Here is a 14341-nt window from a genome sequence, read left to right on the forward strand (position 1 = left end):
GTCTCCTTACTCTTAATCCAAGAGGTTTTCATAAATAGGTTCATAAATGGTCTAGCTTTTGTTGAAACTAGTAACTTTGTATTGGCACCTATTGTATTATTTTTCCTGTATGACATATCGCTTATTGCTCCCTGAACTCTTTGTAAGTCGCTTTGGATAAAAGCGTCTGCTAAATGACTAAATGTAACAGTATTTGTTAAGCTTATTTTGATATCTGTAAAAACTGTTGAATTTATATACAAATGTTGTAATATCAAATAATACATATAATACGTTAACATTAAAGTCTGTAGTTTAGATCTGTCGTCACCTGTGTTCTGTGCAAGCATGTTTGGCCTACAAATTGTGCCGCACTACTTTGGTTTTATATCTGTCCTGTTACTAAGTAGTGCAAAACAACTTCATGTTAGTTTCTGTGTGGTCTCTTTTGTCCACGGTTATGTGTACCAAGGACATAGACAGGTCTACTGACTGAATTTACTGTACATTTAAGTTTTTGCACTGTGTAGTTGCATGATAGGTATGTCAATAACATATCATTAAAACAAATAAATAAAAGGCATATTCATAAAAGATTCAAAATATCTATTATCAATAAATTTTTCATGTCAATGTGCAAAATTGATTTGGGCAAAATTAATGTCTTTCTAACTGAGAACTTATATCTATACTCAAACTAATTTTGTAAATGTCACAATGTTTGCTTTTTCTTTGTATAGGTGCTCAAAATGAGGATGGAGACTTCAACTTAGTTACTGTTCAGACTGCAACATCTGTGTCTATTCCATGTCATTATGACAGAATATACGCCCAACACGAGAAATGCCGTTGCTATGAAACAGAAGAGCTCTTTTCTGGTATATGCTAATGAAAGTAAAGGAAAATTATGAGTCATTGATCATCCTGATCTGAGTTTATTTACAGTCACTATGAGAAACCTGCAGGATCAAGACACTGGAACTTACTGGTGTGCGTTGGAAACTGAAGCATCTTTATTTTGAAAACATTGTTTTATCTCCTAATCCAACCAGGTATGAGATTTATTTCACACTTAAATGACATTTTCTACTAATTCTTCGGATAAATGTCAACTGCAAATCACTTGTGTCTTGTGTGCTCAGTTCCTGGTTTGTCTGTGGTGTCCAGCAGTGTATCTGGAGATGAACTGGTCGTGTTAGTGTAAAGTGTCTATGCAATGCTGAGTTAAAGAAAGAAAGATAAAAGCAGTTATACAGTGGGAACTGAGACATCCCCAAATTCATCAATTGAGATCAGTGATGATGAGAGAGAATCTTTCACTGTGCTGATGTCTGGACTGATGCTGAATGATTCTGGCTGGTACTACTGTTCTGTAGGACATAGACAGGCTCCTGTTCAACTCACAGTCACTGGTAAAAACACATTTAATAAAATCAGTACTGTTAAGATTTTACACCTGCAATAACTAACAGAAATAAACAGCTGCTACCCCAAACACCAGAATAAAGAAAGTTGGAGCGTTTCTGTCTGTCTCTATAGATGAGCTCACAGGATGTTGTTCACGTTGATCTAAAGGATGATTGTGTTTCAATAAATAATAGATGGGTAAACCGCATTCTGTGAAGATCTCTTGAGATTAAACAGCAGCTACAGGTTTTCAAGGTCAGATTGCTGCAGGACTGCAATTCCAAACAGTGTTTGTGTCATCAAGATTTGTGTCATAATGATGGTTGCCATCTACACACAAATAGTAAAGGATTAGATCGGGAAAGAAAGTGTGGATTAGTTGTATTTTCTTTCTGTTCATTTAACTATCAATCTAAACTCAAGGTAAAATGTATCTCTGCTGTTCTTCCAAAACCTCTTATATCCAGTTTTGTCATAAATCATAATTTTTAGGCTCCCCCCATTTTAGTCACTGGGTTTTTCAAATATTTAACCAATGAAAAGTATTTTTTACGCTGAAAAAACTGGTATCAGTCATCTTTGATTTTAGTCAAAGAGTGCACTCCAAAGAAAAAACTGTGACATATAGCACTGCAAGTGGTGCTCAGCTCATAATCCATAGGGAACCCCTTTTAGTGCTATATAACCATATCTTGGTGCTTTGGTGGTTCTTCAAAGGTTCTTCAGCGTTCTTTGGGATCACAACAGTTTTGATATACTCTGTCTTACCGAGACCTGGCTTAAACCAAATGATTATTTCGGCCTAAATGAGTGTACCCCACCAAGCTACTGTTATATGCATGAGCCACGTCCAGTTGGTCGGGGTGGCGGCGTCGCTACAATCTTTAGAAACTTTCTTACTGTATCTCAGAGAACAGAGCATAAATTTAAATCATTTGAAGTGCTTGCGTTGAACATAATTATTCCTAACAAAAGTAAAAAACCATTGCTTTCTTTTACATTGGCTACGGTGTATAGACCCCCTGGTCCCTATACTGATTTTCTGAAAGAGTTTGCGGACTTCCTATCGGACCTATTGGTTAACGTTGATAAAATACTAATTGTCGGAGATTTTAATATCCACGTAGATAGCGCTAACGATGCATTAGCTGTGGCGTTTACAGAACTACTACAATCTTTTGGGGTAATACAACACATTAAAGGACCAACTCATCGATTTAATCATACACTAGACCTGATTATATCTCACGGAGCCGATCTAACCAATATAGATATTATGCCTCAAAGCGACGATGTCACCGATCACTATCTTATAACGGGTACTTTGCGCACGTCCGGAATCAGCCCTTTAACACGTTATCGACAGGGTAGAACAATCACCTCTGCTACTAAAGATAGCTTCGCAAAGAGCTTGCCAGATCTGACTCCTTTAATAACCAGACCAATAAATAACGAATCGCTCGACGTCATGACCAGGAAATTGGGCACTATTTTCTCTAATACATTAGAAGCTGTTGCACCTATGAAGTCAAAAAAGATTAATGAGAAAAATATTGCACCCTGGTACAATAGCACCACTCGCGCCCTTAAAAGAGAAACACGCAAACTAGAGCGCAAATGGATAAAATCGCAATTAGAAGTCTTTAAAATGGCATGGAAAGAGAGTGCAAATTGTTATAAAAAGGCACTAAAAGCAGCAAAGGCTGAGCACCTTCGTAACCTCATAGAAACCAACAAAAACAATCCAAGGTTTCTATTTAGCACAGTCGCTAAATTAACAAATAAACAGACACCACCTGACCTTGTTATTCCGCCGCACCTTGGTAGCAATGAATTCATGAAATTTTTTACAGAGAAAATCAAAAACATTCGCGACAAAATTGTAAAAACTCAACCTCCAAATCTGTCCTATGAATTAGCACCAACCATCGCTCCAAAAGAAAGGCTCCAGCGTTTTTCACCTATAAAACAGGAAGATTTAATTCAACTTATCGCAACTTCTAAACCTACAACTTGCTTACTAGACCCCATACCAACCTAATTATTAAAAGAGTTACTACCTGTTGCAATTGAGCCCATTTATAACATTATTAACTCGTCAATTAATCTAGGCCATGTCCCAGGTCCCTTTAAGATGGCCGTCATTAAGCCTCTAATCAAGAAACCAAACTTAGATCCAAATGAACTAGGAAACTATAGACCGATTTCAAATCTCCCATACCTGTCTAAAATTCTAGAAAAAGTAGTGTGCACTCAGTTGTGCTCTTTCCTACAAAATAACGACATGCACGAAAAATTTCAGTCAGGCTTCAGACCGCATCATAGCACTGAGACTGCGCTCGTTAAAATTACAAACGACCTGCTTATAGCATCAGATAAAGGTAACATCTCACTCTTGGTCCTGCTTGACCTTAGTTCTGCGTTCGATACCGTAGACCATAACATACTTCTAGATCGCTTACACAATTATACCGGTATTGAGGGACAGGCACTACAATGGTTTAGATCTTACTTGTCAGACAGACATCAATTTGTCCATCTAAATGGGGAATCATCCTATTTAACGCAAGTAAATTATGGATTACCTCAGGGATCGGTTCTGGGACCCGTGCTGTTCTCCATATACATGCTTCCCCTTGGAAACATTATTAAAAAACATGGAATTAGCTCCATTGCTATGCAGATGATACTCAGCTATATATCTCATCAAGACCAGATGATTCCTCCCAGCTACCCAAATTGGCAGAGTGCATTGAAGATATAAAACATTGGATGACCTATAATTTCCTTCTTTTAAATTCTAATAAAACAGAAATATTACTTATCGGACCAAAGACACGCAAACCAAATATTTCTGATTATAAACTGCAAGTTGAAGGATGTACTGTTACTCCAACAAATACAGTAAAAGATCTAGGCGTTATATTAGACAGCAACCTTTCATTTCGAAATCACATCTCAAATGTCACAAAAACAGCCCTTTTCCACCTAAGAAATGTTGCCAAGTTACGAAATATTCTGTGTGTTGCTGACGCAGAGAAGCTTATTCATGCATTTATGACCTCAAGACTTGACTACTGTAATGCGCTACTTAGTGGTTGTCCTGCATCATCAATAAACAAACTACAGTTAGTTCAGAACGCAGCTGCCAGAGTTCTAACCAGGACCAGAAAATATGATCACATAACCCCAATTTTATCAACCCTTCACTGGCTACCCATTAAGTATCGTATTGACTTTAAAGTTCTTTTAATCACTTATAAAGCCTTAAAGGGTTTAGCCCCTACCTACCTAACAGAGCTTCTATCATACTACAACCCATCACGCTCTCTAAGATCTCAAAACGCAGGACTTTTGATAATACCTAGAATAACTAAATCCACCAAAGGGGGTCGAGCTTTCTCATACGTAGCACCTAAACTCTGGAACAGCCTCCCTGATATTATTCGAGGATCAGACACACTCGCCCAATTTAAATCTAGATTAAAAACGCATCTTTTCAGCCAAGCATTCACTTAATGCAAATATGCTAAATAAACCACCAGGAGATGCTGACATTAGATATTATTTACTAGAATAGTTGGATTTACTATATAAAACACCATGTAGTGTGTTTTACCCTTTGTTGGGTTTTTCGTTTTTCCCCTGTAAAGCTGCTTTGGAACAATGCAAATTGTGAAAGGCGCTATATAAATAAAATTGAATTGAATTGAATTGAGGTGCTAAATAGAACCGCTGAAGAACAATACATGGGCTTAACAGGTTCTTCACATGGAGACGGTCCTATATAGCACCTAGGTCACCCCAAAGTACCTCCGTAGAACCCCTGAAGCACCAAGATACACTCTTAAAAATAAAGGTGCTTAAAAGGTTCAAAGCATTGCCATTGAAGAACCATTTTTGGTTCCACAAAGAACCATTCAGTCAAAGGTTCTTTAAAGATAAATCCTTTCTTACTTTGTAATAATCTGTAGAAATTTTTGTTCACCACAAAGAACCTTTTTTGAGACAGAAAGGTTCTTCAGACGTTAAAGGTTCTATATAGAACCAAAAGGTTCTTCTACGAAATCGAATAACCTTTTAAAGCACCTTTTTTAAGAGTGTATCATGGTGCTGCATTTCACTTTTAGAGAAATATTGCACCATTTTTTTGAGTATGAGTATTTTTTTTCTGGTGTGTCTAAACTGTGTTATGATGACTAAAAAGGAAGTGTTTCTGTTGCTGAAGTCATAGGTGAGAATTTAGAAACAGGAATACAAAGTTGCAATGTTCATATACGGAAAAGCAGCTCCTTATACAAACTAATCTGCTTTTACCTCATTTTGGTGCGATTGGTCAGTGTTGTGTTATAACTGAAAAATACAGTTTTATGTTTGTGGCGTGCTAACTAACACAACATACTAACACAATGTACATACTGTCACTGACATCTTCAACTTGAACCTTGAAGTATAGTAATAGTAGATGTGTTGTTTGCTTAGGTATTAAAAAGCTGGGAAAGCTGTGGCCTAATGGTTAGAGTGTTGCTCTGCAGTAATGCGCCACTGTATAAAACTACTTGTAAGTCGCTTTGGATAAAAGCGTCTGCCAAATGAATAAGTGTAAATGTAAATTAAAAGCTTAAAGGAGTGGTTCACCTTCAAAATGAAAATCCAAACATCACCTTATGTTCCGACTGGAGGATCTATACTGTTTCCTGCATTGAAGTTGACATAAATAACACCCAAGACAAGAAAGTCTGGTGCTGTGATGAAACAGAAGAGAATTTCTGCTCTATTATGGCATATTCCAATGAGACCAAAAGAAATGTGTCAGTAATGTTTATTTACTGTCAGAGAAACCTGAAGGATGAAGGTGTGTGATGGATTCAATTGGTGGGATGTTAAATCTTACTGATATAATGCTTAAAACACAAATACATAAAGGAATTTTGAAATGGATAAAGGTCATGGTTCAAAATTTTATTTTAATAGAAACTATTAGAATTTCCTTAATGGTTTCTATTGGGTTTCTTGTCTCATGTCACATGTGAATTTTGTTAGATCTGTCTCAAAATGATGGCTGCCATCTGTCACAAACATAAAGGATTAGATAAATAAACTGTTGATTCGTTGTATTTTCTATCCTTTTATTTATCAGTCTATACTATAAAGTGTGTGATGTTAGAAATCTTTAATAGCTTATCGTATGGATTCTTTTACTTTTAATTTAATGTAACTTCCCATGCAAACTAAATGCTGTACATGTACAATTCTTCTTAAAAGACGATTGTTCATGAAAAAGGTTCATTTTCAGGTTTTTTTCAGGACATAAAGTAACACGACTCTTCAAAGTGGTCGCAGGAGTTTGATGTTTCTTCTACAAGTAGTACATTCCCCAAAACATTCATAAAGTGCCAAAGAGAAGCTACATCTGGCAGCCTGCATCAAAAGTCTCTGACCCTAAAACCTCAACATATTTTCTTATTCTTGAACGTGTATATACAATATTGTCTCTGTGAGATATGTGACTGTAAATGCTTGTAAAAGTAAATGTTTTATCCTTTTTCAAAGGTATCACATGTAACACCTCTGTTACAGTAAAATGCACCATCAGGATCTTACAAGAGTTCATAGTAGACAGTTTTTGACCTCTTGTGAGACATTAGACCGCTGCTCCACACGCAAAGAAGAGCTCATATTTGTGAATATTAATATAAAGACTGATGATTTATGAGTGAGAAAAGAGACATGCATGCCAAATACAAAAAAATAGAATTGACTGCACAAATGGCTTGTAATCTTGTGTCTATATTCTCTGACCAAATGGCACATAAACGTTTTTGGCTGTGGTTTAAAAATGTTACACAATTACAAAAAGGGGAAGTACTATCACTTCTTTTAGTCACAGTTAAAAACGAATACACAGGAAGAAAATGAATAAAACAAAATGGCCTCATACGGAACAGCAGCGCTTTTCTACACCATGATCTGCCGCTGTCTCATTTTAGGTGAGTTTGTTTAATGTTGTGCTTTTCATGATAGCCTACTGTATTCATTTATCATGTTTGTTGATATACATTTTTTTTTTAAATGTTGTTTATTTGAGGATTGTACTTGTGTCAACAATGATAATAGTTAATGTGTTGTTTGTTTAGGTACTGAATGCTATAGAGGTGGATCAATCAACACATTTTCTGTCCGGACTGGAGGATCAGTCACCATCCCGTGTTATTATGACAGTAAATACACACAGCAGAGAAAGTTCTGGTTCTCAGAGGATGATACATTTAAAATATACACAAACTTTACGAATGAAACTGTGTCAGTTATTGATCATCCTGCTCAGAGTCTTTTTACTGTGACTATGAGAAACCTGAAACACAGTGGAAGCTACTCTTGTTTTGTGGAGACGGATGAAAAAAACAATGCAGGGAAATCCATATTTGAAGCCTACGTCAATGTTCAAACTGGTACTGAAGCATTATTCATTTTAATGAATTTAATTAAATAATTAATATAAAATGTAAAAAAAAGCTGTAATGTATAATCTTGTTTCTTTCTCATTCCTCATGTAAATGATGACGTCAAATGACTCTTGTCTGTATTTTCAGCTCCTCTTGATGTGTCTGTGGTGTCAAGCATTGAAACTGCAAATGAAGGTGGTAATATCAGTGTAAAGTGTCTCTATAGCACTCAATTTAAGAAGGACAGCAAACAGTGGTGCAGATATAAGGACAAGACATGTTTCAACGTGGGAGGAACGGACACATCCCAGAGTTCATCAGTTGAGATCAGTGATGATGTGAGAGGATCTTTCACTGTGCTGATGTCTGGACTGATGCTGAGGGATTCTGGCTGGTACTTCTGTTCTGTAGGAGATCTACAGGCTCCTGTTCAACTCACAGTCACTGGTAAAACACACTCAGTGATCAGTACTTTCTGCATAGGAAATAAGAAATAGCTCAAATTTTCTTTCACTTTTTCTACTTGTAATAGCAGCTGAGTCCCCAGTCACCGAAACCGAGAATGTCGGGTTAGTATTCAGATTGTATTGAGAATAATGTAATGCTTTAGCTCATCGTGACACTGATGTAATTTTACGTTGCAGGTGGAGTGTTTCTCTCTGTCTTAAGACCAGATGAGTTGTATTTAGAAAAATACAGTCAGGTAAACCTCGTTCTGCGAAGACCTCAGGAGATATCCATTTGCATCTATCAACGTGAGGACAGTTTGCTTACAGGACTCCAAATATACAGTTTATGATGTCACGTGAATCTTGTGAGATTTGTCTTTGAATGACGGTTACCATTTACAGCCACGAAGGACTCGATAAATAGAGAATGAATTGAGAATTACTTGTATTTTTTGTAATTGCTTCTGCTTTTTTTAATTATCATACCAGGTTTACTGTAAAATATACTTGTAATGAAAAAAGCTAAAGCTGTACATTGTACATTGTACATTGTACATTTATTTAGCTCATTGTGTGGATTCAGTTTTTCTATGAGATCAGTGACATTTACATACAATAATGTAAGTTCTTCATTTTCAAAACAATAAAATCTAAATAACAATGTTCTAACAGATCTGCTTGTACAGAGAGGTCTTTTTACAGAAGTTGATCAATAGAAATAATTCTGATAATGAGAATTATAGCAAGTACATAAAATACAAGAATAAATTTCACAATAACCAGAAACAAAAGTAATAAAGTTTGTCACTAAATTCTTTTAATTTTTTTGTTGGGCCACCCAAGATTTGCTCCGGCCACCCCTGTTAAAATTATCTGGGGGTGCCACTGCAAAGCTGTGAATATAATTAACCGATTCAACAAAAAAATTGTAGCAATGCTACTAACCGATGTGTCTCTATACAGCGCACACATTCTATGCTTTTCACTTTATATGCTTGTTTCATCTCATGTAGCACAATGGCCCTTTAAGAAACTATGTTTTGTTCACTAACTGTATTCACAGCTGTGAAATGATGATGAAGTTTTGTCTAAACAAGATGCAAATCTGTCTCTAGACTACTCTGTACTAATTCTAACACTTCAATGTATTCGTCACGTGAATCATACAGATACACTCTCAAAATTAGTAGTAATTCTTCAGTGCCGATCAAAATGTTAGTTGTAACACACACTTTGACTCAACCTTAGAATAAATACATCGTAGCAAGATTTTAGTCAGCAAAGATTACCATAACTTCAGACTATTGCTCCACACCCATAAAGGAGCTCATGAATGTGAATATTGACAGAGATTGACGCATGTGGCCAAAATATGCTTGCCGATTTAAAACAATTTAGAATATGACTTAAAAGCCCCCTAATCTAGCCCTTTTACGAAATGTGATATAAATCTTAGGAGTGCACAGAATGTGTCTGTGAAGTTTTGCTCAAAATACACCACAGATCATGTATTATACTGCGCCCCGCATGTCCATTTTTATCATTCTAGGGTGGTTCTTACACTCCTGACCCACAGATATGTTCAAAAAACATTTAAAAGTGCATTTTCTGGGGATCTTTACATTTATTTAGAGATAACTGGTGTCCCTGTCTGAGTTTAACCATGAAGCAAGGCATGTGTGAGTGTTTTGTCTGCTGTTGCTTAGAAATGATATATCAAGACAAAAAGGGAAGTCTCAGTGACTGAAGTCACATTTAACAACTCAGACACAGGAAGACAAAGTTGCAAAATGGTCTCCTACGGAACAGCAGCTCTTTGCTACACCCTGATCTGCTTTTGCCTCATTATAGGTGAAATTCATGTTTATTTATATACATTCTTTTAAAATGTTGTTTATTTGAGGATTGTACCAGTGTCAACAATGATACTAGTAAATGTGTTTTTTGTTTAGGTACTGAATGCTATAGAGGTGCATCAAACAACACATTTTCTGTCCAGACTGGAGGATCAGTCACCATCCCGTGTTATTATGACAGTAAATACACACAGCACAGAAAGTTCTGGTTCTCAGAGGATGATACATTTAAAATATACACAAACTTTACGAATGAAACTGTGTCAGTAATTGATCATCCTGCTCAGAGTCTTTTTACTTTGACTATGAGAAACCTGAAACACAGTGGAAGCTACTCTTGTTTTGTGGAGACGGATGAAAAAAACAATGCAGGGAAATCCATATTTGAAGCCTACGTCAATGTTCAAACTGGTACTGAAGCATTATTCATTTTAATGAATTTAATTAAATAATTGATATAAAATGTAAAAAAATGCTGTAATGTATAATCTTGTTTCTTTCTCATTCCTCATGTAAATGATGACGTCAAATGACTCTTGTCTGTGTTTTCAGCTCCTCTTGATGTGTCTGTGGTGTCAAGCATTGAAACTGCAAATGAAAATGGTAATATCAGTGTGAAGTGTCTCTATAGCACTCAATTTAAGAAGGACAGAAAACGGTGGTGCAGATATAAAGACAAGATGTGTAACACATCTCAGAGTTCATCAGTTCAGATCAGTGATGATGAGAGAGAATCGTTCACTGTGCTGATGTCTGGACTGATGCTGAATGATTCTGGCTGGTACTACTGTTCTGTAGGACATCTACAGGCTCCTGTTCAACTCACAGTCACTGGTAAAACACATTCTATCATCAGTATGGTCACAATTTTATTTCTGCATTAGAAACTGCTAAGATTATTTTGTTACTTCTGACAGCAACAGCCAGCCCAGACCCCAGCAGTGGGACCACCATGTTAGTATTCAGACTATTCTGTTTATATTGTGATAATTGAAATGCTTCGGGTGTCTTCAATCCCGCACATGATTTTTCTGTTTTTGCAGAAGTGTAACAAGTTTGGAAGGCAGTGGAGAACCCCCATCAAATCAAACGAAAAGGTATGATGATGATCGCCAAAAGTATGATGACGAAAAAATATGAAAGACCTATTAACTTCATGGGAAAATCTTAATATGATTTTATTTCTGGTGTTGTTTCTAAATGTTTCTTTCTTTCTGACAGTGATAAAAACATGTCGATCTGGCTTCCAGTATCTGCTGGGCTGGTGATAATTCTGGTTTGTGTTTGCACCTGGAAATGGAAAAAGAGAACCGGTCAGTATGCCCTGCTCTACATATTATTTTGATGGTTTGTTTAATATCACACGTTTTATGGTTTTTAATATTCTTCCTCTTTTTACAGCAGACAAGAAACAGATCAAGTATAATGCCCCAGACACTGACACAGTGAGTCCATTTATGAGAATTTATAATAATGTAAAAAAATATTTTGACAATACATTATAATTTAAAAATGTATTCTTCAAGGTTATTTATAGGCTTAGCCAAATGTTGAACTATATAAGGCTGAATGGCTTAATAACGTTATATGCTGTTAAAAATACTAACTTTCAACCCAAAATTCAGACATCCAATGATCCATTATTCAGTCAAATATAAACCATTTGCTGGATTGACCCAATGCTGGGTTGGAAACAATCCAGCATTTCTTAAAGTGTATTTTAAATTACTTAACAGTTGAACTGAGCCATTTTTACATTTATATTTACATTTATGCATTTGGCAGACGTTTAAAAGCAGCTTATACTATACTATAAATTTGTTTCTGACCATGTGCAATCCTCCAGATCAAAGATCAAATGACCTTGGGTTGGACCTTGGCATTGCTAGTGCCATGCTCTAACCACAGAGCCACAGGAAAGACGGTTTATTTTTATATCTTGTTTTGTCTTTTGTTTGCAGGTTCCTCCTGTAGAGCAAGTGATATACAGCACTATAAATGATGAAAATCCAAATGTAAATAGACCAGAAATTCATCAAAACCTAAATAAAAAATATGACACTTAAGTAATGAGTTATGTTTCTTTACAGGACATTTCTCAGATGGATTCCAATGTAAAAACAATATACAGTACGATTGAAGACCTACCTGAGTGTGAAGCAGTAAGTTGTACCGACATGTCCTAATATAAAGGTTTTTATTTAGGATGTGATGAAAATATATTTGAACTGTTTTCTCATTTTCAGCAGCCTCCAGCAGGCGGCACTGTCTACTCCACTGTAGCACCGCATTGAGGAGCAGCTCAGATTCACAGTACAGGAACAAAACCTTCCATAAACTTAATGTTTTTCAAAGAAAATCGACAGTTTGTCATCATAACAAAACTTGCTTTTGTTCCTGTAGCCGTTCCTATCAAACTCATAGCCTCTTAGCTAACAGCTCAGCGGGTTTGTTTGTTCAGCGGCATCTGTAGTCCTAATCTGTATTCAAGTAGTTTAATATACAATATTATACTTTTTTATAATATTTATAATTTTATATTTTATGTACCTATATATACTTACATATTTTAACATATGAACAAATACAAGGACTGAATGCACTTAGGCGGGACATTTGTTTGCTTGACTTTTACTTGCTAATAGGTCAAAGGTTGTTTTAACCCATTGTTCGATGAAAAACCTTTTCTTAAATTAATCCAGTGGTAATAATCTAAGAAAACCTTGTTTTTTAACATTCATATGCCCATATTTTTCTGTTATTTATAAGTACTTTTAAAGTTGATTTGCTTTCATTTCAACCTGTCAAGATGTCTGGTTGCGTGTGTTGGTATCATCGGGTGGCTTTAACCCAGTTTAAAGATAAAGGTGCCACAAACGTTCTTCACAGCTATTCCATAGAAGAACCACTTCTGGACCGCCAAAGACAAAGATTCTCAAAAGAGCCCATTTCTTTCTTATCTTTTTGCAGTCTGAAGAGCCTTTTTTCACAAGTTGTGGAACAGAAAAGGTCTGTTGTTGTGAAAGGGTCTTTGAATATGTACTTCAAACCATTTGGATTGTTTACATTTATTAAACTCTATTTCTCTTACTTCACACATGAAAGCCGCGTCTTATATGTGTGCAATACATAACAAGAAAACAGTTGTCATTTTTAAAGTATTGAAAGACTTTAATAGCCATTTGCGTTGTAAAAAATGTTGGGCTTTTATCGCCCTCTAGTGAAGAAGTTAGGCTTTGCAAAGTGTACAGGAGGTCAAAAATAGACAGATGCTTTTTTTATTGCTGGAAAATTACATCACCACACTGTAAAAAAGCGGTACCTGCGGTACACGTGTACTTATCAACTGTATTAAGTTAAACAATAAGTTACGTTTCAATCATGTATAAACTGTGCTGGCAGAAGAGTAAAGCGCTTTATTTTCTGCACCATGCTCATGTTAGGACTCTGTCCTTCCTGTCTCGAGCTTTCTAGCTCCCTGGGCAGAGTCATGACATTGCCACGTCTTTCGGGTTTCTGTTGTTATGTGTGGAGACATGTGGCTTTATGTTGTTACTTGATGCCACGTGTCTTCCTGTTATGTCTCTCAGCCCCACCCTCCTATCTCCTGTAATTTCATTAGGGTTTCATTCCCATCGTCTGTTTTGTGTTTCACCTTCGTTAGGATTTTATTCCCATCACCTGGTTAGTTGTTTCACTCGTTATGGTTTCATTCCAATCACCTGTCACCACTCTCCCCATGTAATCACTCCTCGTTAGTGTCTCCCTTTATATAGTCTCAGTTTCTCTCTGTTCAGTGTTGGTGCATTATATTTTATCTTTTGTCTGATGTTAGTGTTGGTTTCAACGCTCACGGTAGTATCCCCGTTTCTCGTCTTGTTGGACTTCCCTGTTTCAGTGTTTTGAACATTTTGTTTCTAGTGTTTGTTTTCTAGTGTGTTTTTGTTCTTGTTTTTCCCCATTGTGGGTCTTTTATTTAATTTACATTTACCCTTCGTCTGCCTGCATCTGGGTTCTGTCCAAACCATTTCGTGACAGCTCATTGCTTATGATGCAGATGAAACGACAATAAAATTCTTTGCAAAGAACCTAATGCCTCTGTGCGTTGCGTTTGTCTGGGCTGACTCACCTAGTTTAAGGAATAAGAAAATTCCACGACTCGTCATTCTTCTTTTTTTATCACTTCAATAGAGAGTGATAAATA

The 14341-nt window shown here is 36.2% G+C and overlaps 2 protein-coding genes across 3 annotated transcripts; both read left to right on the top strand.

Annotated features, from left to right (window-relative positions):
• Positions 1–7290: 7290 nt before the first annotated feature.
• On the top strand, positions 7291–9389 carry LOC306892296 (polymeric immunoglobulin receptor-like). 2 transcript variants are annotated; one of them, XM_079453293.1, is made up of 5 exons: positions 7291–7376; positions 7524–7838; positions 7980–8279; positions 8365–8401; positions 8477–9389. In XM_079453293.1, exons 1-5 carry the CDS (start codon positions 7316–7318, stop codon positions 8508–8510), a joined length of 747 nt encoding a protein of 248 aa, XP_079309419.1. In that variant the 5' UTR covers positions 7291–7315; the 3' UTR covers positions 8511–9389. The 2 variants fall into 2 exon arrangements, with proteins under 2 accessions (XP_079309419.1, XP_079309420.1); XM_079453294.1 differs by having other exon boundaries at positions 7293–7376; positions 8368–8401; positions 8477–8953.
• Positions 9390–10096: 707 nt separating this feature from the next.
• LOC306892295 (uncharacterized protein) lies at positions 10097–14213 on the top strand. The gene is made up of 10 exons (XM_079453292.1): positions 10097–10132; positions 10234–10548; positions 10690–10971; positions 11055–11091; positions 11181–11234; positions 11359–11450; positions 11539–11582; positions 12099–12152; positions 12228–12299; positions 12384–14213. The coding sequence occupies exons 2-10, from the start codon at positions 10443–10445 to the stop codon at positions 12429–12431; spliced, it is 789 nt and encodes a 262-aa protein (XP_079309418.1). The 5' UTR covers positions 10097–10132; positions 10234–10442; the 3' UTR covers positions 12432–14213.
• Positions 14214–14341: the final 128 nt, after the last annotated feature.

Source organism: Barbatula barbatula, assembly GCF_947034865.1.
Source record: "Barbatula barbatula genome assembly, chromosome: 3".
Lineage (NCBI taxonomy): Eukaryota > Metazoa > Chordata > Actinopteri > Cypriniformes > Nemacheilidae > Barbatula > Barbatula barbatula.

Excerpts from the sequence above, each read along its gene's own strand:
- LOC306892296 (XM_079453293.1), top strand. The coding sequence starts at position 7,316 with ATGGCCTCATACGGAACAGCAGCGCTTTTCTACACCATGATCTGCCGC. Across the intron at positions 7,839-7,979 it reads CTACGTCAATGTTCAAACTG|CTCCTCTTGATGTGTCTGTG; the intron begins GTACTGAAGCAT and ends CTGTATTTTCAG. Across the intron at positions 8,402-8,476 it reads ACCGAAACCGAGAATGTCGG|GTGGAGTGTTTCTCTCTGTC; the intron begins GTTAGTATTCAG and ends TTTACGTTGCAG.
- LOC306892295 (XM_079453292.1), top strand. The coding sequence starts at position 10,443 with ATGAGAAACCTGAAACACAGTGGAAGCTACTCTTGTTTTGTGGAGACG. Across the intron at positions 10,972-11,054 it reads TGTTCAACTCACAGTCACTG|CAACAGCCAGCCCAGACCCC; the intron begins GTAAAACACATT and ends TACTTCTGACAG. Across the intron at positions 11,092-11,180 it reads CCCAGCAGTGGGACCACCAT|AAGTGTAACAAGTTTGGAAG; the intron begins GTTAGTATTCAG and ends CTGTTTTTGCAG.